General features: G+C 39.8%; 1 protein-coding gene across 7 annotated transcripts in view; it reads right to left on the bottom strand.

The window, feature by feature from the left end:
• BTBD9 (BTB domain containing 9) overlaps positions 1 to 27,401 on the bottom strand; it is a 415,523-nt gene that overhangs the window by 303,047 nt on the left and 85,075 nt on the right. For 6 of the 7 annotated variants that reach the window (XR_012334472.1, XM_073810771.1, XM_073810770.1 and 3 more), the window contains one exon: positions 4,387 to 4,437. The exons of the other annotated variant lie outside the window; for it this stretch is intronic. Coding sequence is in view for 5 of the 6 variants with exons in the window: in XM_073810771.1 (XP_073666872.1) it covers positions 4,387 to 4,437 (51 nt within the window). In the remaining variant the exon portion in view is untranslated. The remainder of the gene's footprint in view (positions 1 to 4,386; positions 4,438 to 27,401) is intronic. 7 annotated transcript variants of the gene reach the window in all.

Below are 27,401 nucleotides of genomic sequence, written 5' to 3'. Positions count from 1 at the left end.
TAGCCATCCTCTTCCCTCTACCTCCATCCTAATCCAAGTAGCCACTGACTTATTCCCTTCTTCTGTCCTTGTCCTACCTCCATTAGTAACCCATTATCCACGAAACAGCCATTGTAACTTTTTTAGAACTTAAATCAGATTGTGTCATTCTGCTTAAAACCATTTAATGGCTTCCCACAGTTCTTGAATAAAACACAAACTAACACCACGCATACATGACCCAACTCGTGCTACTCTCCCCAGCTCACCTCACTGTGGCCATAAAAACCTTCTGTTCCTGCTGGTTTCTGGAATACACCAAGCTGCTTCCATCCCAGGACCTATGCACTTAATGCTCTCTCTGAATGAAATACTCTTTCCTAGGTTCCTTACTCCCTGTCTCCTTCTCATTCTTCAGATCTCAATTTATTTTTTGTCAATAGTTGTTCAGCAGTTAGTTGTGATTTTGGTATTTTCGTGAGAGGACGTCAGCTCAAATCCTTCTATTCCGCCATCTTGTCTCAAACCCCGCAGATCTCATTTTAAAACGACACCTCCTCAAAGAGGCCTTTCCTGACCGCACTATCTTAAGTAGGTCTCACTATCATTCTCCGCCGCAGCATTCTGCTTATTTCCTTTGTAGTGCTTCTCATTATTTTTATTTGTTATTCAATTATTAAGTAGCTATTCCGCTAGAATTAAGATCTGTTCTCAGCATAGAGCACAGAGTTCGGCTCACAAAGGGCCTTTAATGAATGATCACTCTAGGAGGGAACCAACAGAATAATTAAATTTCTCCTGTCTCAACAATTCTCCTTCAACCCCTCTGCCTCAGGTTACCACCCATCCGTCCTATCTCTGTTGTCTCAAACTTCTTGAAACAAGTGTCAACTCACAATAATTTTTTTCAGTTTTATTGAGCTATAATTGACATACAACACTGTATTAGTTTAAGGTGTACAACATGATTTGATATTATTCATGATTATTTTACCTCACACCCTTCAACCCACTCCTCTCCATGCCATGAAACTGCTCTTCCTTCTGACAGAACATTCTTGTTGTTAAAGCAAATGAAAATTTCTTACTGACCTCTTTATGACATTTAACCCTGTTGATCACTCCCTCCTTCTTAAGAAGTTCTCTTGCCTTACATGACAACTCACCCACCTGATGTTCCTTCTACCTTTACCACTCCTTTTCAATATCCTTCTAAGGCTCCTCCTTTTCTCCTCCTTTCCTAAAATGTTTCCTAAAATGTTTTAACCCAGATATTCGCCCCTCTCTACACATACTGAATCATTTCATGCACTCATACGGTTTCAGTTACTCTATATAAATGCAAATGTCTCCCAAATCTTTATCTTTAGCCCAGATCCTACTCCCATGCTTCAGACCATGTATGCCTAAATGGCCAGGTGATATATCCACTTGGGTGGCCAACTGGCACCTCAAACTCAATATATTTAAAATAAACTCATCACCTTTCCCTGCCCCATCTGCCCCTTCTCCTGTATTCCCATTTAGTGAATGGTACCCGTGACCCCAAGCCAAGAACCTAGTCTGTGACACATTGATGTCTCTCCCCACTCCCCCAACACATCTACTTTTAACCAAGGTCAGTATATTCTAACAACTGAATATTTCCTTAAATTGCCCACTTCTCTGAATCTCCACTGCCACTACCTTGATTCAAGCCATGGCATTTCTTGCCTAGACTTCTGTAAAAGTCTTTAAATTCTATTCTTATCTCCCTCAAAGCGTTCTCCATAGAGCAGCAGGAGTGATCGTATGAAAACATAGTAAATCTTATATGACTCCGCTACATAAAACCCATCAATGGCTCCAGCTGTCTTCAGAACAGAATTCAAATTTCTTAACCTGGCTGACAAAGCCCTGAATGATCTGGACCCTGCTTGCCTCTCCAGTCTCATTTCTGGATACTCCTTGCCTCCTCTTCTACGCTCTGACCACAATAAACTACCAGTTTTCCATGCTTTCTCTTCTTGCAGTCCATACATGTTATTCCCAAAAATCTAAGACAGGCTTTCACCTTCCACGATGCACCTACACCCTCCTCACTCCTCCACCAACCCTGATCTTCTAAGACTAGACTAGGTAATGCTCTCCAGTACTAACTATCCTACAGCCCCACTTCAGAGAACTGAAATTGCCTCTTGATCTGTCTGTAATCCTACCTACTCACCTGAGAACCACTGAATCAGAATCTCCAGGGCAGGGACCCCAGCACCTGTACTTTTTAAAGGCTTACATGTAAGCCTTACAGCTAATGTACAGCCAGGGTTGAGAAGAACTGCTGTTAACAATTCTCTTTGAGGACGAGGAGCTCAATGTTTACTCTTGTAACCCAATACCCAGAACACTGCTGACACATAGAAGTTATTCAAATATGTGATTAAGCGGGCTTCCCTGGTGGCGCAGTGGTTGAGAGTCCGCCTGCCGATGCAGGGGACATGGGTTCGTGTCCGGGTCTGGAAAGATCCCACATGCTGTGGAGCGGCTGGGCCCGTGAGCCATGGCCGCTGGGCCTGCGCGTCTGGAGCCTGTGCTCTGCAACGGGAGAGGCCACAACGGTGAGAGGCCCGCGTACCGTAAAAAAAAAAAAAAAAATGTGATGAAGCAAAGAAGGGAACAGGGCAGTGGGTGGAAGGAAGAGAAGGAATGAATGAATTTTAAATAATCTTCAAGAACCTTCCACACACTAGTAAAAGGACATATTACCAGGAGTGCAATCTTTAAGAACAAAGTTTGGGGAATTCCCTGGCAGTCCAGAGGTTAAGACTCGGTGCTTTCATTGCCGTGGGCCCAGGTTTGATCCCTGGTCAGGGAACTGAAATCCCACAACCTGTGCAGACCAAAAAAAAAAACAAAGTTTCTATTCTGCTTTCAGGGTTATTTTCTACAGTTAAACTATAGTCTCTTATAAAGAATGGCAGCTAAGATATGTTAGGCCTAAAAGGTTCAGTATAAATCAGCTTTCACATCTATAACCCTGCATGCTCCGCCTTCTTGACCTTATAAATACTGGCTATCAAGGCACAAAATGTAGAAAAATGCCAGCCATTTGAGCACCTGAACCTTCCTCAAAATGCAGAGTGAGAACTCCTGAAATAAAGCGGTGGAGTGGGTTAAAATAGTGTTGAACCTTTCAGAGAAAGAAGTAACTACACAGTGCTTTAGTAGCAAGTATGCATAAGACATAATAAAATGACACAGAATTAACACTACTCAAAGAAAAATCTAATAAAACCCTGAATTTGCAGAAGAGGCACTGCACAAACAGGGTAGAAACATCTTTATATCTCCCCTGTTGCTCTGAGCGCAGCAGCCTCAGTATGTATTTGTTGAATGAATACCTGATGAATGATGAATGAGTATGGTTCTTAAAGGAATTACTCACATTTTCTCCCCCTGATCAAAGAGCCAGCTACTCTTAGCCTCATGTTTCATCAAAAGAAAATATTTACCAAGTGCCTAAACCAGCTGGTAATGTGCTAGTACACAGCATTCTAAAAGAACCACATGGCTTGGCTTCTGCATCTCAGAGCTTGTCATACAAATCCTATGTCTCCCAGCACCACCAAAGAAACGTGCATACTGTACAGTCCAGTGATGTTCCCTAAACATGCCACATTCCTTTATGACGCCATAAAATTCTTTTTTTTAATTTTATTGAAGTATAGTTGATGTACTAGTTGAAGTTGTGCTAATTTCTGCTGTACTGCAAAGTACAGCAGTTATACATATATATTCTTTTCCATTATGGTTTATCAAAGGATATTGAATATACCTGTCTGTGCTATACAGTAGGACCTTGTTGTTTATCCATCCTATATATAATAGTTTGCATCTGCTAATTGCAAACTCCCAATACTTCCCTCCCCCAACTCCCCACCCCCTTGGCAACCACCATTCTATTCTCTGTCTGTGAGTCTGCTTCTGTTTCATATATTCATTTGTATCGTATTTTAGATTTCACATATAAGTGATATCATATGGTATTTGTCTTTCTCTTTCTGACTTACTTCGCTTAGTATGATAATCTCTGCGTCCATCCATGTTGCTGCAAATGTATGATGCCATAACTTTTCATATATATTCCTCCCTCTGCCCAAAATACACCTGGAAACTCCTACTCATCCTTGAAGACCTAGGTACATATTATCTTCTTTGTAAAATATTTTCTGAATTCCCCAGAAATAAGCATTTCGTCCCTTGTTCTTCTACCACAGTATTTTGTAAATACACTTAGTGTATCTGAATCGCATTTGAATGATGATGATTAACTACATAGTCATTATGCACAATTCAAAGTATGAAGGGAAACCATTCACTTTTTCACATTTGAAACATTTTCACATGGAAGAAAAAAGAGTAAAGATTTACCTGGATAGATGACAGGAAAGGCACAAGGTGCAACTCTGGGAAAGGCTTAACCTAGATGTGGGCAAGTAGAGGAAAGGTAAAGGAAATGGTCTGAGGTCCTTTTCAAAGCTCAGAGTAGGGATTCTGCGCTTGATCCACAGGGCAATGAAAAACTACCACTATGTTTTACAGAAGGAAAGGGACGATAAGGTTCACATCACCCTTTTAATTGTGGAGTGCCTATGGAACGTATGCACATCAAACACCACATGGTGACTCTCAGATGCCATCAAATGAGATGAACCACGTAAAATTCACTCTTCCAGTGCACTGTGAGCTGTTTAAGAATAAGGATGCAGGTTCCTTCACCATTGTCTCTCCAGAGCAAAGCAGAAGGTGGGAGCTGCTTACTGGACTGAAGTGAATTCTTCTTTAACAACTTTACATAATATGCTCTGCAAAATCTTTGCCAGATTATGTATCAGAGTAGAGGTGTTGTTGGGAGCTAAGCTATTTTGCCTGACCCTTTCACAAAACAAAACAAAATCCTTTTAGAGGCAATCATCAGTAGTTTAATAAATCTCAGGAAATATCTTCATCACCTTTAAGAATTGAATTTTTAATTCTGAAGGCGCAGATTTTTAAAATGAACTCATACCATTATAAACTATTCTTTATATAAATGTTTAATTAACTACTATACTGATAGAATAATGCTGAAGTTTAACATTATCATACATGTAATGTAAAGATAATAAGATTTTAAAGTGTGTATAGTCTAAAAGCCCCCAAATTAACAAAAATATAACAAGGATCCAGTCAAAAAGCTACATTAATAAGTGCAGTCGTTCTTTACTTATTTTATTTTTGGCTGCACTGGGTCTCTGTTGCTGCCATGTGGGCTTTCTCTAGTTGCGGTGAGCGGGGGCTACTCTTCATTGCGGTATGCGGGCTTCTCATTGCAGTGGCTTCTCTTGCTGCGGAGCGTGGGCTCTAAGCGTGCAGGCTTCAGTAGTTGTGGCACGTGGGCTCAGTACTTGTGGCGTGTGGGCTTAGTTGCTCCACAGCATATGCGATCTTCCCAGAGCAGGGCTTGAACCTGTGCCCCCTGCATTGGCAAGTGGATTCTTAACCACTGCATCACCAGGAAGTCCCAGTGCAGTGGTTCTTGACTGGGTTGGACCATACACTCCAAGTATAAATTCTGAGGAATTCATAGTGCCCCACCCTTAATCTAATGTCTAACTATGGACCCCATAAGAGCCCTGGGAACCTTGGAATATGCTGGCTTACAGAGTTTTTCTTATCAGGTTGATTTAATAAAAGCATGTTTTAAGAAGTGCTCCCATTTTGGTTTAAAAGTTCAATGGTGCTTTCAACAACCCTGATGTAAATGGAAGAGAAAAAATGCTTCTTGGACTGATATAAAATCAAATTAGGAGTACTGCTCATAAAAACTACCCTAAGGAATGATTCTGCTTTGGAGAAAGAGATTAATATGAAGACATACACACACACGCACACATATATATATATATTTATAGCCATTCTCACAGTCTACTGTTGATTGTAAAGCTATCAGGAGAGATTGGAAGTACCAATACCGTCAACTAGACATTCAGGTGTTGGCTTGTTTTTGCAGGGTTGGAGGAGTGTTGTCTGTAGCGCACCATCACCAGTGCAGTGTTAATTCAGATGATTTTTTAAATTTTTTAAGCCTTACTAACATATCCCAGGTTCTAAAATGCAGTATATGAGCCTTGACTGTAGAGATAAATTACCAGCTGTCTCATAAAGGACAACCTCATTTAGTAGAAGGCAAATGCTAGCACTGAACAAAAGTAAATAAAGATGGCTACATATGCTCCAGTCTTCAAACTGAAAAGTGACAGTGACGAAAGAAGCAGGCAAGGGAAAAGATTAAACATGAAGAACAGCTCCACTAATAGCAGACTATCTGACTATTCAAGCTGTCTGATAATACAGTATAGCAACAATGTCAATTAAAATTGCTGGTGTGAGGGCTTCCCTGGTGGTGCAGTGGTTGAGAGTCCGCCTGCCGATGCAGGGGACACAGGTTCGTGCCCCGGTCCGTGAAGGTCCCACATGCCGCAGAGCGCCTGGACCCGTGAGCCATGGCCGCTGAGCCTGCGCGTCTGGAGCCTGTGCTCCGCAACGGGAGAGGCCACAACAGTGAGAGGCCCGCGTACCGCAAAAAAATTAAAAAAAAAAAATTTTATGGTGTGAAGATTTAGATCCCGAGATCTTAAAGCTAAAGAAACCATGGGAATCCACCCCCCTGCTATCACATTAGGCCATATTAAATTCAGATGAAGAGTGCTTTGTAAATGGCCATGTGCTATGGAGACACATGGTACTGCTGTTATTCTTAATATGAGTCTCTTCTTCTTTTAGTTGTAGTTACCAAAAATCCCAATTCCTTTGGCATTTTTTCCAGTGCTAATAAACAGAGTTGTAGTTGTTAATATTATTGTTATTATTTTACTTTTTGTTCCCTTGAGAACCTTCAAACAGTATGTGCTACCTAAATGGAGTATCTTGTAGATGTAAAGCATAAATGGAATATGTAGTTTATATGAGAATGAAACATGAACAAGGTCCACCTCATTTCCATCCATACAATGTCACTCATATCTATCAAAATTCTCACATGTCCTGGGAGCCCCCATATCTTCACAGAACCAACTACTCATTAAAGGTTAGGGTGGGAAGGGGAGAGGGAATGCTGGCCTTTCCTGACAAAGAAGGGAGGCTTGGTGATGTGCTTTCAGTGAGTAGAATAAAATAAAAGGGTTTTAAAAGGGTCAAAGGGAGAGCCTGAAGAGAAGCTTAAATGTTTGACTTCACCACCCCCCTTAAAAGGACTACTTCATCCAAATGAACTAAAATAGACCACCACTAGTTATTAGAGAACCACCCAAGAAAGAAAGAATTTCTACAGGTGACCTCTGGTTATCTTCAACACTGCAGCCCTTCCAAACAAACTGGCACCAGAGTAAACGTAGCCAACAAGAACCTAACATCTATATTTTATGATTTTATTTCAATTTTTCATATGATATTTTGTAGACCTACTTATGTGGATACAACTTGATTCTAAAGTATTTAGGGAATACACTTAGTCCAGTTGTGCCTGAAAAGGGGAAAGAAAATGTAACTTTCCAGTTTTACAGATGCTTCCAGAATTCTGTCTGAAGATGGATTAATCTACAGTTTCTCAGCTGCAGAATATTACTTCTATTCCACAGACTTTGTATATGAACCATTAAATCCATTAGATCGATAGCAATTCCTCCCACCTACTCTTAAAGAGCTGATTTAATGAGAACATCATTTTCTCATTCAAGGCTTCCTTTCTTAAGGGAATACAGTCCTACGTGAACACAGTCAACACTTCCTCTCACATCGACAACTTCATATAAGCAGAGCCTGTGGCAGGGCAATGAGGCAAAATGTTGGGTGGTAAATAAACAAATTTATTTACCTGTTATGGAATTTGAGCTTAAAACTGGACTTAACTTACAAAGTTTAAGATAAAAGAAAACCAACATTAACCATTTTCTTTCTCAAAAGCTCTTCAAATGACACAGGCACTAGTAGCATCACAATACATTGATAGAAAAAGGAAGTATTATTTTCTTACTACTAACTGTTTACCATTAAGTATTTCAATACCCTCTCTTTCTACTCCCTTCCACAACTGAAAGATAATAGTGGAAAGAAATTTACCCTTTTGCTCTTTCTGGACCTGCATATTAATAGAGATGACTGGGATATTATTGTCTGTTGTTCTTGGTTTAGATAATATAAGCCATGGAAGCCTCAAGATATAGTCACTAGCACTAAGCTCTCTCTTTCTCCTCTGAGCCTTTATACATGAAAAGCACAGAATAAGTCATAAAGTATGACTTAACACACCAAAAATTAAAAATGGAGACAGAGTGTGGATCAATGTGCATTGTCTCACAAATATAGTTTCAAAGATAATTGGTAATGTTCTCTTTTTCCAAAGAAGTGAGGGTTAAATATAGTCACTCTGTACAGAGACTGATGATCTTCAGGATGTGTAAATTATACATTACAGTTACATAACAGACTAAATCACAGTCATCAACAAAAGAACATTTGGCACAATTCTTGAATTTTTATGATTCTAGCTCATAAGCAGAGCCTCAAAAAGGAGAAAATATCCCACCTTAAATCAGCCTTACAAGTAGCCCCACAACTCATGGCAAGTAAGAAGTATCCAAGGTGAATGAAAGAGAAAGGCAATCATCTTCATCGGACTAGAAAACGGTTGGGGGAAGGAGCTTTTATTTTTAGGCTATCTTAAGGCAAATAGCACTCCTTCATTTCATTAATTTTTAAAAGCAGGAAGAAGAGGGTCAACTAACTAGATATATGTAGAGCTCTGTGTTTTAACACCAATAGATCTAATGTGACTTTATGCCCCTAGGTTAAGTCAAGACACCAAAGTCTGATGAAAGAACACAGATCCTTTCAGAACACTTTCAAAAATCTGGGTAGCACAAACCAAAGACTGGCAAAAATCCTCATGCTTTCAATGCAGCTCAAAGGGCTACACAGTGCCACAGTTTCAAGCCAGTGCCACCCACTGTAGGCAATTCAGAACGGATCAAGAGTGCTCATCTAGTGACATGAAGGGAATGGCCAAATGCTTGCCTCAGTTCTATGACAACACAGAAGCGGGAAGTCTCCTCGGGCTTATTAGATGCATCCAATTAACATTCATCTCTGACAAGCTCATCCTGTCATCTCCCATACCAAAACAGCTACCATTACTCTATAATACCTATAAAGCAATCATAGTGATCTAAGTAAAGTACACTAATGGAAAAAAACAAAGAGATCTTAACCCAAGAAAACAAGAAACATATGAGGAGTGCAAAGACCAAACCAACCCAGAAAGGATACTCCTTCCTTCATTCCATCAGATTGTGCCTCTTCTGCCACCAATTCAACAGGATTCTCTTTCTGTACTCTGAACAAAAAGCAAAATGGCTCTCTTTGAAAAGAAGCTGGCCTGGTAAAAAAACTTTTAGAATTCAAAGCCAATACTCAGAGGATTTCCAAGTGTCTAGAGTTCCAAAGAATCCATCAATCTTTTTTTTTTATGTCTTTATTGGAGTATAATTGCTTTACAATGTTGTGTTAGTTTCTGCCGTACAACGAAGTGAATCAGCTATATGTATACATATATCCCCATGTCCCCTCCCTCTGGATAAACTTGGAAAGACTGGACAATCCAAGGGTGCCCAGAGCCACTCCACTCAGCCATGTCATATTTCGAGATGACTATGAAGAAGTCAATGCTGACCTAGATCCACAATAACCAATACGATTTGTGGGCTCTGGAACACTGTCAACACTTCCTATAAGAGATTCCCAGACCAGAGAAAAGTAAAACATCTCATAAGGTGATTATCTTAAGCTTTATAGCCTTGAATAGCCAAAGCAATCTCTGGCTTACTTTCTGAAACTAATGTTTCCAAGTTACTAAATACCAAAGTAATGCTATGGCAGAAAAGTTCAACTTCAACCTTCTTAGGTGTAATTGGACACTAACCTATACACTTTTTCAGATAACTGCAACCACTTCTATGTGTGTCTGTGTCTTTCTCTCTCAGTTGGTGCCTCGTCCAAGTCACTCTGGGCTTATATGAAATATCACACTGCAAGGCATGGATCTAGCATCCCGAGTAGCTGCAGAGGGTCTGCATGATGCTAGGAGTACAGAGGAGTTAGCTCCCCATGGGATAAACCTCCATCAACCAGGAACAGGAGACAGGAGGAAAGCAGGCAGATAAATCCTCCCTTTTCCTTCTTTTTTCCAAGGACTACTCAAGTGTAATTCCTCACTGCAACCCTTTCAGAGAAATCCTGTTGGCAAGTGAACACACCTGCTGAAAGATCTGCTATGTCTCTTCAGAGCTTGTTGTGAAGCAAGAGCTCTACAATACATCGAATCAATTTCTTTGCACCATTCCTTGCTTCTCCTTTTGCCTTTACCCTTACAGATCTGACTTACACCTTTCAACGAAAGCATCAACTTTAATCCTTGTCTCAGGCTTTGTTTGTCAGAGAATCCAGGCTTAGATATTCGACTTATAGGAATTAATTCCAGATGAAATTAATGAAACAATTAAAATGAACATTTTCAAAATGCAGTAAGAGTCAAAGACTGATGAATCCCAGGAAGAAGTGGAAAAAATTTTAACCACCTAAAACCGAAAAGACTAGGGCCAATATATAGCATTAAATGTCACCGATGGAGAGAGCATTCAGACAGCAACAAGAGTCAAATACAGATTTTTTTCCATGTGTCCAACCACCACCAACTTCGGAGGACAAGATGAGGCATTTTCATTAAGTAATAATGCTGTGTAACAGGCATTACCTGTTGCCTACACAATCAACCTTCTTTCTAACAGTCTAAAGGACCTTCTTTCCTTTCCTTTCTTCCTTCTTTCTAACAGTCCTGATTATATCAGTGTCCACTCCACTCCCATGTGGAAAGGGGAGAGATGACCTATCTATGGGTAAATCTTGATCAGAAGTCACCTTGGTTCCATTTTCTTCACCAGTGACTGATTTGAGTTTGTTAATATCAATTAGTTCTAGCCAATAAAATATGGAGGTCTGCTCGAGGGCTTTTGGAAAAGGTTTCTTAGCTCTTTTGAGGGACAGAAGGGAAGCGATATTACTGCATCTGGATTTACTGCCTGGACATATAACAGCCATCCTATGATCGTGAAAGGATACAATCTAAGGACAAAACTGACACAGAAATGATGGCACAGCCTAAAGACAGAAAAATCCTAGGTTCTTGACAATGCCATTAGGCCACACATTAACCAACCCTGAAGCTGGCCAACCTCTATAATTTTACATAAGGAAGTATACTTCCTGATTATTTAAGCCTCTTTGAGTCAAGGTTTCCTATTACTTGCAGCTAAAAGCACCTTCAACTGATGCCTAAAGGATCTGGCTGGTTGGAGAATTTGAGTATCTACCATTACATGCCACTATACAAGGAATAAGGTTAGATTTGAAAAAAGTGGTCTCTGCCCTCAAGAGTTTACAATCTGTTTTTAAAAGACCTACAAAACATGTGATACATCAATTAAAGAAAAAAAAATGATGAAGCACAAGTACACAGAGTGAAGAAATCATTACTGTGGGACATTAGAGGCAGCTTTTTAAAGGAGACAAAACCAATATACACGCTTTTCGCACAGCATAAAAGGCATGCTGTCTAAATTCAATTAGTGTAATTCGACTCCCAGGAAGCTCTCTCCTGTATATATCTATAGTTCTATCTGCCCAGCATCCTCTTACATGTGGAAAATGTTGCTTCCCTCACTTTGTGAGGTCAGGGTGGCAGACTCATAGTGGGCTAGTCAGAGCAATTTCCTGGGATTTCTTTAAATCTTAAGATCATAAAATGTGGTAACAGTTGAGGGTTCCAGGTGTATGGATTTATCAAAAATCAGCAAATGTAAACTTAAGATTTGTGTATTTCTTTGAATGTAGATTTTACATCAAAAGAAAAAATGTTAACAAATAGTGAACTCTAACTTGATGATATGCATGCATGCTGAAGTATTTAGGGGGAAGTACTGATGTCTGCAATTTACTCTGAAATGGATTTCTAAAAGATGCATTGATGAACAGCAGGATTGATAGATGAATAGATATGTGATAAGGCAAATATAGTAACATACTTGTATAGGAAAGCCTTTTGCTTGGAAAACTTCAAAATAAATTTTTTGGGGAGAAAGCTGAAGTCCCACTCTGCTGACAGTGCTGTGAGCCACAGCTCGGGAGATATTTGTGGTCATATTTCCCAGGGTATGGAGGAAAACTGTTTCAGAAAACAAACATGCAGAAAGAACCAGGAACAAGGAGTGGAGGGGTTTTTGATGTGTCCGAGTTGTCCCTGGCTCCAACTACCAGGCCCAGCTTCATCTCTGTCATTTCAGTAGTTACCTAAGCCAAAAAATTACTTTTTCACCTAAGGTAGTTCAAAGTGGTTTACTATCACTTACAAACCATGGAGTCCTGACTAATACACTAGCCTAAGGTGATAAGAACTGTAGACAAAGAAAGATGGCCACTACAGCACTACTTATAAGAACAACATGCAGAAATGACTTGATCATCAACAAAAGAGCAATGGTGAAAGTTATGGTGTATTTGATGACATGAAATAATACTCAATAAAGTTTTAAATGAAAATCCCACAAGATTATATATAACTAATACATATGTGTGTATACACACACACAAACATTATGATATAATTTTGTGAAAAGAAAAAGTAATCTTAGAAAAAAGTTACATGAAAATATACAAAATTGTCAACATTGGTTATCTCTGGGTTTAGGATTATTAATCTTCAAATTTATACTTTATTTTCTAAGTTTTCTTCAACAAGCATATATTACTTTTAGAACAACCAAAAAAGAGGTTAAGTCATTTTTTAAAAATTCACTGCTATTAGAAAAGGTTTTTTAAAACTATATCTTATGGTTTGTTTCCCAGGCACCATTTCTACCATAAATGTTCTGAATCTCATGAATGATTGAAATCTTCCATTCATTCCCCAAGGGCTGGGAAGCAGAAGCCCAATAATTAAGATCATGACCTATTAAGTCAGACTATGTTGGTCCAAATCCCCAATATGCCCTTACAGAATGTATGTTTTTAGGCAAATTTGTTAACCTTTCTTGTCTTAATTTCTCCATCTAATAAATGGGGAACTAGTACTTACCTTACAGGTTTGAGAAATAAATAACACTTGTAAAACACTTAAAATGGTGCTTGACACATAGGTAGATGGTAACCATTGTCATTACCACCCTCATGAACACTTTGTCTGATGATCTTGTTTCCTAACTTTATAGCAGAATTTTACTCATCAAGCATTATAAACTCACTAGTTTTCACCGCCTCTCTGTTTTTACACCTAGCCTGCCTTCTTCCTTTCAGTCACACCTTTATATACATTTCCAAATACCTGCTAGGTGTCCAGCACTGTCCCAGGCACAAGATGCCACGGCCCAAGAATGTGGGTCTCCTCCTTTCTGAAGCTAAGCCACAGGCTCCACCTGATCTTTCCCATCTGCTCTAGCTCCTTGCCAGTTCATCCCACCCCCTTCCCCCAGATCTTTAATCTCTCCCTCCCCACTGGCTTCTCTCTCTGCCTGAACATCTTCATTTGTACCCATTACAGCCACCATATATTTCTTCTTCCTTTCACATCCATGCTTCCCAAATAAAAGTCCCAAAATCTGGTTTCTTACACCCTACTGAAACTTCACTTACCAAGATTACTAGTGGCCTTATTGCCACATACAGTAACTGTTTTAGGTCTCGTTCTGTTTGTCCTGCAGCCCCTAACACTGCTGACTATGCAGTCAGTTTGCAAATTCTCTTCTCTTCTTTAATATAAGTTAACACCATCTTGGTTTCCTCCCAATTCTTTGGCTGCTCCATCAAATTCCCTTAAACCACATGTTCCTCAAGGAGTAAGTCCTGCTCTCCCTATTCCCTCTCTCTCAAAGATCTTGACTCTTCCCATTGCTAAAATATTAGCTCTAATGAGATGACTGCTGTATTTCTAATTCCAGCCTTGACTTCTCTCCTGTCAGGCCTTTCAGTCTAAGCATGCCGCCTGAAAAATCTGATGCTTCACCCACAGACTGCTTCCTATTCTGATTTTCCCTCTGTAGTTAAAGATACCAAATAAAGGGAGAATACACACTAGGTAGGAGAAAAATCCTCAAAAAAGAAAGGCAGGCAAATCCTTTCAATTTTCTATCACGATGCCTCTTGCAAACATCTCTTTCTCGCCATTTTTACTGTACCCATCCCAGTTCGGGCCTGTGCACTGGCTACAATGTCACCTGCCACCACTCTCACCATCTGTCTCCACCAATCCAGCAAACTACCTCATATCAAAATTAAAATAATGCTTGTAACCTACCACCTACAAAGATTAAATCCAAACTCCTGACCATAACACTGAAAGTCTCTAAGAGCTGGGCCTAAGTCTGCCTCTCTGCCCAGCGTTTAAATCCTCATGTTTCAGACAACTCTGAACTCACAACCATTCTGGTCAGTGTCCTCTACACAGCTTACAGCCTTCCTGCCTTGCCTGCACAAGCCTCTCCACTCCTGTCAGCTTTTCCAAATTCCATCTCTGCTTCAAATCTTAGCTTAATCCACCACACAATCTTCCAACAGCATTTTGGTTTATAGTGTTTTCCACTATTATTATTATCACATCGTGTTTTCTATGTATCAGGTGCTGTTCTAAACACTTTATACTATATATCAACGAATTTAATTTAAATCTTATAATAATGTTATAAGATGGGTGTCATTATTATCTGTATTTAACATATGGGGAGGCTGAGGCACAGGAAAACCAAGCAATTGTCTAGACTTATAGCTTGTGAGCGGCAGGCCCACAGTTCACATCCAGGCAGTGTGGTTCCAAAGTCTGTGTGGTTCCAACCACTGTGTTCTGCTGCCTATCTGGAATTCTTTAACAGTTTTGACTATACAGCTCATTTGTCAATAAGCTGCTTTGAGACATCCAATTATTAGGAGATGACAGGATATATTTATGTCTTTTCTCCTCAACTAATCACTTAGGTGAACTTAGATTTCTCCAGTTACTAATCACTATCAATAAATATTAGTTTATAGATTTGTTAAATAAAAAATATAAGGGGCTTCCCTGGTGGCACAGTGGTTGAGCATCTGCCTGCTAATGCAGGGGACACGGGTTTGTGCCCTGGTCTGGGAAGATCCCACATGCCGCGGAGCAACTAGGCCCGAGAGCCACAACTACTGAGCCTGTGCATGTGGAGCCCGTGCTCCACAACAAGAGAGGCCACGATAGTAAGAGGCCTGTGCACTGCGATGAAGAGTGGCCCCCACTTGCCACAACTGGAGAAAGCCCTCGCACAGAAACGAAGACCCAACACAGCAAAAATAAAATAAATAAATGCCACTAATAATTTAAAAAAAATATATATATATATATAAGAATGTGATAGAAATGAGTATCTAGCCAAGATTTTTTTTAAAATAAATTTATCTATTTATTTACTTTTGGCTGTATTGGGTCTTCGTTGCTGTGCACAGGCTTTCTCTAGCTGTGGCGAGCAGGGGCTACTCTTTGTTGCCGTGCACTGGCTTCTAATTGCGGGGGCTTCTCTTGTTGCGGACCATGGGCTCTAGGCACGCAGGCTTCAGCAGTTGTGGCTCATGGGCTCTAGAGCACAGGTTCAGTAGTTGTGGTGCACAGGCTTAGTTGCTCCGTGGCATGTGGGATCTTCCCGGACCAGGGCTCGAATCCGTGTCCCCTGCATTGGTAGGGGGATTCTTAACAACTGTGCCACCAGGGAAGTCCCATAGCCAAGGTTTTTAAATCTAGGAAGTAACTTCAAACCATTTCCAAGTATAGAAGGTTTATTTTTCTTAAAAGCTGGTTATTGGGGGAGTTTCCATTTCCACATGGTAGAACATAACCATAAATATGGAATATCAGGAAAAAACTTTTAAATGATTCTATATTATGAAATGCTATAAGATAGGCTGAGGAATTTCTTCTCTTTAGGATGACCAAGCATAAAATATGCCTAGAAAAAATTATGTACTCTTGCCTAAAAGTAGAGAAACGGATTATTATTAGACTAATGAGCATATTGCAAGGCTTAAATCAATGTTTATTTAATAAATGGATGAGCTACCTTGACCACAAAGTTATCTAAGTTGTCTCCTGTAGAACACGAATTTTATGCAGAACTACATTCCAGTAAGTCCAACATTATGAGTCTTCTGAAAAATGTACACACTGACTAAATAACATGGGGTTATTTAGTTCCACCCATTCAGAAACTAGTTTTAGTTTGGGCAAAGCTGATATTCATTTTGATAGTATTTAGGCAATTTTTTCAGTTATTTCTTAAAGCCACTCTTGCTTGATAAACACTATTAAATAAAGGCACAAAGAGGCAGTCTCTGCCCTCTAGCTAAAATTTGCAGCACTCATAATGAAGAAATGATTCAACAGAGATCAGAATAATTCATTCCCTCCCTCTGTCCCTCTTTTCCTGTCTCTATATGGAGCTGGTAGTACTACAGTATCAAACAAGTGCAAGGCAGCTAAAAAATCTGGCTATCGTGGCAGTGTCCAGGTGACCAAACCCTCAGAAGCAGACTCACCGTTAGTGAAATTAAGACTGAAGTAGTCACTCGAATGATTTACTAATTTACAATAAAAAATATTTTGTCACATGGGTGAAAGAATACATGCTGGCACAATCAGCAGATTCCATTCCTGTAGTTAAACCGCTTAAATAGAAGTCAAAATCATAATCAGAAACTAATTTCCTAGAGAAGGAGGGAATATATCACTACGATTTCCAGCTACATTTTTTTTTAATCATGATAAATCACTTTCATAGAAGTCAGAAATATCTACAGATTGCATGACGGGTGCATTTTCTCTATGTACGGAGAATTATATGGGAATCAGGAAGGTGTTTAATGAATCTGTACTTCAAAATGGAGAGTTAGGATTCAACTGAACAAAGGCATCAAACTACAACAGTCTTACATTTGGGACTAGAAACAACCACTCCCCTAAAAGGGCTTGGATATGCTCACTCAGAATTGATCTCAGTGAATTTCCTTTTATTATCCTTGCACAAGTGGCCAACAGGCCTTCTGACAGACATTCTTTTAAGATATATAAATAGACACAGATTATCAAAGACTCCTGTAGAGCAAAGAGCAATTCTATCAATTTCTGCTGAATTTGCAGATTTAAGGTATCAAGTTAATCTTCCACTTTAACAAATGGGCAAGCATATCTCTTTCATTTTTATTCTTTTTGAGAGGTGGGAAGGGGGGAGAGTTAGGGAAAAGTGCTTCACTTTGAATTGACATTGAATTTTATGTTATAAACAAAGAAAACATTAGATATAAAATGAAGTGGGAGACCTTCAAAACTTGTTCCCCCTCTTCAGCAAATTTTAGCTGGTACACGGCTACCCAACTGAGACTACATTTCCCAGCTTCCCTTGCCGGTAGGTGGGGTCAGTAGCCAAGTTCTCACCAACAGAATGTGAATGGAAGTAATGAATTACCTTCCAAGCTTTGGTCTTAATACATTGGGTGCACACTCCTCTGCTATCATGGAGTCCGCCAGAGAAATCAAGGAAGTCACACCTAAAGGCTGGCAGAGTCACTTTGCCAGCTTGCATCCCATGAAGTCATGAGGAAAAGATTGCCTATCAGCCCTAGACTGTTAAGTGAGAGAAAATATTTATCAAAGTCATTGGGTCTCTTTGACACACTAGCCTAATCGGTACCCTTACTGATAGAGATATGGATAAAATTAAACATCAGAACAGCATATTAGACCCTATAACCACTCTTAGTAAATTCATACTGAGGTACCCATTTGGCAGAGAAAGTCACCCAGTATGAATCTATTCCTACATACTTGATGCCTAGGAATTCATTAGTTTCTTAAGATAAAAAAGTAATGGCTGAGTCCATAGTATTAAACCCAAAAGACAAGAAAATTACAAATACTTTGGGGAAATTAAGGGGTTTCTGAGGAGCACATGTATTGTCAACGCTAACAGTAAAAAGCAAATGGGAGTGGGAGGAGTGGGAGAGATGATAAAGTATTCATTGTGATTGATGAAGTATTCATTGTGATTTTTTTTTTTGTGTGGTACACGGGCCTCTCACTGTTGTGGCCTCTCCCGTTGCGGAGCACAGGCTCCAGACGCGCAGGCTCAGCGGCCATGGCTCACGGGCCCAGCCGCTCCACGGCATGTGGGATCTTCCCGGACCGGGGCATGAACCCGTCACCCCTGCATCGGCAGGCGGACTCTCAACCACTGCGCCACCAGGGAAGCCCCTCATTGTGATTTTAACTCTGAAATCCAAGTACATTTTAGGAGTGACAGGTGTTATCTACATAACATTCTTTTAACATCTCATATATAAGCAGGAGTAATTTTGATATATGAAGTTATTATCTACATCGGTTTTTAAATCTAAATTGACTAAGTCTACAGCCTACTGTTTAGCAACTCTTTAATCACTTGTACCACATTTAATATCAACTATTAATGTCAACAACTAATGTTCTTTTAACTGTTTGTATCTTAACTCAACTGAATATTATCAACATCAGTCTTAAATGTATTTATTCCTCTAGCCAAATGAACTCAGGGTTAACACTAATTTCCAAGATGGGTAGAAGTTAAGTAAAGAATCTGAGGCTCTGGTGCCTGAATTTCTTTAGGACAGATGGCCTTCAAAGTATTACAACCAAATGACCACTGTTCCATTGAAGAATTATACTGTGCCACAGCCAACTTTTGATTATTTATGTTAACTGAAGGCAGAAGCACAGATGATCAAAAACATTCTGCAAATCACTTTTAGTTGACTTTGAAATATCAATTTTTTAAAGAGATTTATTTGATTATCTTTTTCTCAGGATAACATGAAAAATTACTTGCATTCCCTGGGTACAAGCCAAATGACAGGAGCATAACTGGTGGTTGGACCAATTCAATGTGGGTATAAAAATTCACCACAAATAAAATGGAAAGCAGACCAATTATAAGAGATAAATGAGACTTGACTATAGGTATTAAAAATAAGATATTTAAAAACATGATTCTCAGGACTTCCGTGGTGGTGCAGTGGTTAAGAATCTACCTGCCAATGCAGGGGACATGGGTTCAGGCCCTGGTCAGGGAAGATCCCACATGCCACGGGGCAACTAAGCCCGTGCACCACAACTACTGAGCCTGCGCTCTAGAGCCTGCGAGCCACAACTACTGAGCCCACATGCCACAACTACTGAAGCCTGCGTGCCTAGAGCCCGTGCTCCGTCCGCAACAAGAGAAGCCACTGCAATGAGAAGCCCATGCACCGCAACTAGAGAAAGCCTGCACGCAGCAAGGAAGACCCAACACAACCAAAAATAAAAATAAATAAAATAAATTTATTAAAAAGAAAAATAAATGAAAACACGATTCCCTATCAGGCTCTGTATGGAATTAGACTTACAGAGATGCAACTAAAGAGAAATTTTGTGCTATATTAGAGTTCACAAGCTCAGGGAAATAAGTATTTCTAGAAACCCCTTGGTGGTTAGACTGCCAGTCTTAAAGGCTCCTCACAGACTGAAGGGCAGGGATGTTGATGCTATTAGTGCTTTACTCTTAAAAGTTAAGAGTTCTTTATTAATACCTATAATGAATATGACACATGGATCATGTGCATTGCTATATGTGCTCCAAATTTTAAAATGGGTCTGAAATCCCTCAGGAGTCAACACTATGGTAGAGGCACAGGCACCAAAACATGGAAAAGAAGGACTTTTCCCTCCACTACCTTGTTCCTGTGCCAGTGTGTCAAAAAACCTTTTGGCTTGGGTGAAATTCCATCTTCTGGTTTTGTTCTAAGAAATTTTTGGCATTTAGTAAGTGCTAAGTACTAATACACACAGAGGAGGTATAATAAATTAATATGAAATGCTCCACAGTGGGGCCCATTTTATGGATTAATCTAGGAGCCAGGCTAGTAATCCAAGAGCCATTATTTTTGATAAATTGGTTTGTATTACAATAAACCTTATTGTATTACAACAGACTCATCGACTTACAGCGTGTTGCACCTTGCAAATCCCAAACCTATAAAGCATTTATTTTTTATTTAAGATTTATAAAATCATGTCCATCTTAAGATGCCTCCAGGCATTCATATGGTATAAAAGCAGATACAAAATTCTAACCAAAAAAAAGCCAGGCTCTGTTCAGATTTGCTTTTGTTCTTTTTTTAAGCACTAAACAAAAGCAGTATATCTTATACCTGAAAGTCAACCCGAAGGACTAACTTTATAAAGATTTATAAAATAACGAGTATATCTCAAGAAAACACTGCTATCTCTGGACACCAAAGACTTGGGCCAACTAGCGAGAGAGCTTTGGAGATGCCTCACTGGAAGCAAGTTTTAAGACACCTAAAGGATTAAGTACAGATTAAAAAAATAATAAAACCCACTACTCTGAATTTAACTCCAAGGCAAAACAGAACTGTGAGGTATCTCCTACTGTGTTCTATGATGCTAAATGCTGGAGTGGCGACACTGCACACATCACCCTCATGTGGTCTGTACTGAGCAGGTCCTTCTTTCACATATAATCACAGCTTGATCAGAAGGACGGCAAGTTAAGAAAACACAACAGCTGTCTTAATGTTGGACAAAGGTGAAATGGTAAATAAAAACTTAATGACAATGTTTCTGGTAGTCTCCACTGAAAGACTCCTGAAGGGAAATGTATATTATTCATATTTATTCCGATTTCTATTTTCAGACCTCCCAAACTACTCCTCCGATATAAAATATCACAAAATGGATGTCAGAATAATAGAATGTCTGAACATACTGAAAACAGTAAGCTTCATGTTTGTTTGGGGTTTTTTTTACTATTATATTACCTGTGCTTTTACAATGCTTTGCATATAGTAGGTGCTCAAATATTTGAGGAAGGTGGGAGGAAGGCCAAGAAGGAAGGAAGAATTCAAACAGGAGAGAATTTTATAAGTAGAGCACACACATAAAGGCCAACTATAAAAGTTTCTGGGACTGACCCCTCCCTAAAATCTCCACTTGAAATCAGTCAAAGCCCTGCTTTCTTCCTGTTCCTAGCAAGTTTAATATAAAACCAGACATTTCTTCTGGTTGTACACGAGTAACTCCTCCTTGTAAGTTAGAATTCCTGAGGTTCCCAGAATCACTGTCACACTAAAAAGATAAAAGCAGAATTTATTTTTTCAAGCAGGAAACAGAAATTTAACTATATATTTAACCCGTAAGTTTATATACAGAGTATATAGAGAGATGGTTAACAAGAGAATAGTTATGACTCTACGACTGGACACATGCCCTCTTCTCTACTCTCTCTCAACGCTTCACCTTAGTTGAGCTCATCGGCTTCCATAGCTTCAACTCAGCTGTAGTCAGTAATTCCCAATTTATCTCCAATCAGGACCTGTTTTCCATGCACCAGTCCTTTACAACCAGCTCTCCCTGGAAATCTCCATTTGGATGATTCACAGGCATCTCAAACCTAAAAAGTCTCAATACTAAATGTTTGGTCTTAACTGCACACACAATCTGCCTTTCCCCAGATTTCCCTACCTCAGTAAATGGACCACTATTGACCCAGTTGTTCACGCCAGAAATACAGTGCCAAGAATGAGGCCTCCCTCTTCCCCCGCCATCTCCTACATCTTCCACATCCACTCTATCATGTTTGTTGATATGAAAATATATCTCAATCCCTTCTGCTTTTCTGCATCTCCACTGTCATCGTCCTAATCTAGAGACTGCCAAATGTCGTCTATGGGACCTCATCCTACCTGCAAGGCTGTTCTGTTTGGCCCACTGTATTTTCATAAACTATTTGGATTGGTTGCTAACATTTATAAATTGAAAGGTTTAACAAAACAATTTGGATTCCTGGTTTCTCTGAGAAAATTAAAAGATCTGGCAACACTGGGTATATAATTCCACTTGCTCTACACTAGATGGGGCTCAGGAGAGGCTACACCTCTGCCCTCTGGTTTCTTTGCCAGCCACCTCTTGTCTCCCAACACTTAGGCCAAAGGAAAATTCCCATTTTTCAACATAGTTTCAATATTATTGTTTATATGGGTCTGCTACATACTTTTACACTACGTGACCACTGAAAGCAAATGAGTATGTGAACCTGTTCCAGTACAAGTTTCCATTTAAAATTTGAATCAGGTCATATCACTTCCCTGGTTAAACTTTCTAACGACTTCCAACTGACTTAAAATACAAATCTAAACAATTACCATCACCTAAAAGGCCCTGTATGATCTAACCTGTTCAATTTCATCTCCTGCCACACCCCTCACTCACCAAGCTTCATCTGTACTATCCTTTCTTTTTTAAAATAAATTTATCTAGTTTACTTATTTATATTTGGTTGCATTGGGTCTTCATTGCTGCATGCAGGCTTTCTCTAGCTGCGGTGAGTGGGGGCTACTCTTCTTTGCGGTGCGCGGGCTTCTCATTGCAGTGGCTTCTCTTGTTGCAGAGCACAGGCTCTAGGCGCACAAGCTTCAGTAGTTGTGGCATGTGGGCTCAGTAGCTGTGGCTCGCAGGCTCTAGAGCACAGGCTCAGTAGTTGTGGTGCATGGGCTTAGTTGCTCTGCAGCACGTGGGATCTTCCTGGACCAGGGCTTGAACCCGTGTCTCCTGCATTGGCAGGTAGATTCTTAACCACTGTGCCACCAGCGAAGCTCACTATCCTTCTTTTGATTTCCTTTCCCAAGTTGGAAGACTCTTCTCATAGATATCTACCTGGCTGGTTCCTCCTTGTCATTCAGGTTTCAGCTCAAATGTCACCTTCTAAAAAGGTCTTTTCTGACCATAGAATATAAAGCAGTGTCTCCCCATAACCCAACTTCATTTTCTATGACTTTGTCTTATTTTCTTCACAGCAACCATTGCTTTTTAACATTATCTTGCTTATTTACTTATTACATATATCACCCTTCTAGAATGTAAACTCCATTACAGCAAGAACCACAAATGTCTTATTTGCCATTGTAACTCCACTGCTTAGCATTAGTAGTAAATATCTGTCAAATAAATAATATACTACCATAATAGCCCTCACAACTTTAAATGGGCTCAGTCAACACCCATTCCCAACCCCTTTCTTATTTCTACTAATCTAGAAGCTAGCCTCTTTTGCAGCTTGGGTACCATATAACATGGTTCAGTCATTCAACAAATATATACTACAATTATCCATGGTGCTGGGATCAAACAGTAAAAAACAAAACAAAAAACGAAACCCTGTCTTCAAGGAGCTTATAATCTAGTAGGGAAAGACAGACAATAAACAAAATAAGTTAGTAAATTATACAGTATATTAGAAGGTGATGAAAGTAAAGACAAAACAGTGGGAAAGAATAAGAAGGAGGGGCTTCCCTGGTGGTGTGGTGGTTAAGAATCCGCCTGCCAATACAGGGGACACGGGTTTGAGCCCTGGTCCGGGAAGATCCCACATGCTGTGGAGCAACGAAGCCCATGTGCTACAACTATTGAGCCTGCGCTCTAGAGCCCGTGAGCCACAACTACTGAGCCTGTGCACCTAGAGCCCGTGCTTCCCAACAAGAGAAGCCACCACAATGAAGAGTAGCTCCCACTCGCAGCAACTAGAGAAAGCCCACGCGCAGCGACGAAGACCCAACACAGCCAAAAACTAAATACATAAATTTATTTAAAAAAAAAAAGAATAAGAAAGAATTTAGTGAATGTGTGTCCATGAGTGTGTCTGAGAGGTGGGCTGCAATGTTAAATAGAATGGTCAAGAAAGGGCCCACTGAAAGGGTAACATCTGAGGAAAAACTGGAAGGAGGTGAGGAAGGAAGCATTCCAGGTAGAGGGCACAAGTGCACAGATCTCGAAACAGGAGCTTGTCTGGTGTGGAACAGCAAGAAGGTCAATGTGGGTGACGCAGAGTGATGAGGGGAGACAGCTGTAGATGAGGTCTGAGATGTGGGGGACCCAGGTCATATAGGGCCTTGCAGACAGCTCAAGAACTTTGGCTTTTACGCTGAATGAGATGAGGATTTATTGGAAGGTTTTAAGAAGATTTTGATTTATGTTTAAAAGGGAACACTTCTCTAGGCTTACATAGTGGTGTGAACAGACTAAAAAACCACTGAATTGTACACTTTTTTAAAGGGTGAATTTGGGAGTATGTGAATTATGTATTAATTTAAAAAAAAAAGAGCACTGCAGGGTCTAAGAAAAGACTATAGGACTGCAAGAGTGGAGGCAGGGAGACGAGGTGTTAGGCCACTATAATAATCTAGGAGATGGTGGCAGCTTGGATCAAGGTAGATGAAGTAGGTATGGCAAAAGTGGTTCCAATTCTGGATATATTTTGAAGGCAGGACCAAATGGATTTGCAGATGGATTAGATGTGGTATATAAGAAAAAGAAATGTAGGGTGACACAAAGGTTCTAGCCAGTGAGCTTTCCTGATACAGGTGATATAGGTACTACTCCTTCCTGTTCATCGTTCTCCTTCTTCCTGCCTGGAATACTGACAAGAGCCTGGAGGTAGAACAGACACTTGGTGGCCTACAGAGATGAGCATGAGGACAATGCCAACATTCTAAGGATATCATAATAGGAAGGAAGAAACAGCCTAGCTCCAGAAGGCATTACTGAACTGTATACCAGACTGCCAACTTCCTGATTTACTTTATAAGAAAAATAAGTACACTGTGACTTCCCTGGTGGCACAGTGGTTAAGAATCCGCCTGCCAATGCAGGGGACATGGGTTCAAGCCCTGGTCCAGGAAGATCCCACATGCCGCGGAGTAACTAAGCCCGTGCGTCACAACTACTGAAGCCCATGTGCCTAGAGCCTGTGCTCCACAACAAGAGAACCCACCACATGAGAAGCCCGTGCTCCGAAGCAAAGAGTAGCCCCTGCTCGTGGCAACTAGAGAAAGCCTGGGCGCAGCAACAAACACCCAACGCAACCAAAAATAAATAAATAAAATATTGTAAAAAAAATAAATTTGAAAAATAAGCACCCCAATTTCTTAAGTTGTGGTTCGTAGGGTTTCCTGTGATTTGCACTAAAATGCATTCTTAACTGATATACATAGTAATCTTTTTTTAAAATATACTATGTTTTGTTTTGTTTTGACCATTTTGATCATCTTTAAGCACACAATTCAGTGGTGTTAAGTATATTCAGCATGCTACACAATCATCACCACTATCCACTTCCAGAACTTTTTCATTATCCCAAAGAGAAACTCTATACCCATTAAACAGTAACTCCCCATGCACCACCACCTTGAGGCCCTGGTAACCTCTATGTTACTTTCTATCTCTATGAATTTGCCTATTCTAGGTACTTCATATAAGTGGAATAATACAATATTTTCCTTTTGTGTTTGGCTTATTTCACTTAACATAGTGTTTTTAAAGTTCATCCACGTTGTAACAAGTACCAGAATTTTATTCCTTTTTAAGGCTTAATAGTATTCCATTGTATGTACAGACCACATTTTGTTTATCCATTCATCTACTGATGGACACTTGGGTTGTTTCCACCTCTTATCTATTGTAAAAAATGCTGCTATGAACGTTAGGGTACAAGTGTCTGAGCCTCTGTTTTCAATTATTTTGAGTATATTCTTAGGAGAAAATTGCTAGATCATATGGTTTAACTTTTTATTGTTTATATGTTTAACTTTTTATACATATTTTTAAACCAAAGTTTTTAAATAAAAAAATTTATATGTTTATGTTTAACTTTTTTTTTAAATTAATTTATTTATTTTTGCTGTGTTGGGTCTTCGTTTCTGTGCGAGGGCTTTCTCTAGTTGTGGCAAGCAGGGGCCACTCTTCATCGCAGTGCGCGGGCCTCTCACTATCACGGCCTCTCTTGTTGCGGAGCATAGGCTGCAGACGCGCAGGCTCAGTACTTGTGGCTCACGGGTCTAGTTGCTCCGCGGCATGTGGGATCTTCCCAGACCAGGGCTCAAACCCGTGTTCCCTGCATTAGCAGGCAGATTCTCAACCACTGCGCCACGAGGGAAGCCCCCTATGTTTAACTTTTTGAGGAATTGCCAAACTGTTTTCCATGGCAGCTGCACCATTTGACATTCCCATCAGCAATGCACAAGGGCTCCAATTTCTCCACATTCTTGTCAATAATGGCTGTTTTCTTTTTTCGTTCATTTGTTTTTGATAACAGCCATCCTATTAGCTGTGAAGTGTTATCTCATTGTGGTTTTGATTCACATTCCCCTAATGACTAATTATGTTGAACATCTCTTACTGGCCATTTGTACACATTCTTTGGAAAGATGTCTGCTCAAGTCCTTTGCCCAGGGTGATCTTCTGAAAATGCAAACCTGCTAAAAATTCTTTAATAGCGTCTCCTTGTTCTCCGAATAAAGTTCAAAATCCACAACACAACCTACAAGGCCCTATGAGACCTGTCCTTAGCTCACTACCCCAGCTTCACTTTGTACTTCTATACCCTTGTTCACTTGTTCCATCCACACTGCCCAACTCTTCGCTTCTCTCTGTTCTTTGAACCCTTTTTCCTCCCCCTATACCTGGCTACCCTCCTTGTCATTCCTCAGGTCTCAAGCTAAACATCATTTCCTCAAGGAAGACCTCTTTTCCTTCATTGCCCTTATGATGTGACAAGTAAAGTGATACAATTATCTATGTAACTGTTTATTTTTAGCCTCCTCCTCTAGAATATAAGCTTCTTAATGGCAAGGACTTTTTCCGCTTTATTAATAATATTACCTGGCACACTGTAGGCTTTCAATAAATATTTGTTGAATAAATACATGAATGAAGTTTCTCTCCCATTATGAAAAATTTGCTAAGTTTTAAGGAATTTAAAAAAATTATTCCTAGCCACAAAGTAATATTCCAAATTTCTAATTTAAAATACTATTATCCCCTTATTTTTGATAATTATTTAGTTACCTTTGATTCAGCATTGTTTCCTTGTAGCAAATCTACAAGTACACTGTTCTCTAGAAACACATCAGAAACATATGTTTTGTTTTCAGTAAGAAGTGATGGAATTATTTCTATTTCACTCATTTTCACTCCACCAAAATGGTATAGATTTGCCAGGCTGAAACAATTCATTTCCCTTTCGTTTACACACTTCTCTGTGAAGGCAGCATGAAGTATGCCATAGGAATCATCTCTCTTCAAAGCCTACTACGCATGCTTTGTAATTTACTGGAGATTGAAATCATCAGTAATCATTTCTTCCTTTTCTCTTGTCAGGCTAGAGTCCTTTTTTTAGAGCTTTCTTTTCAGGTTTTGCCAACACATTTCT

Source organism: Tursiops truncatus, chromosome 10 (assembly GCF_011762595.2).
Source record: "Tursiops truncatus isolate mTurTru1 chromosome 10, mTurTru1.mat.Y, whole genome shotgun sequence".
Classification (NCBI taxonomy): Eukaryota; Metazoa; Chordata; class Mammalia; order Artiodactyla; family Delphinidae; genus Tursiops; species Tursiops truncatus.
The sequence above is the reverse complement of the archived record's forward strand: the minus strand, read 5'-3'. Positions and strand labels throughout refer to the sequence as shown.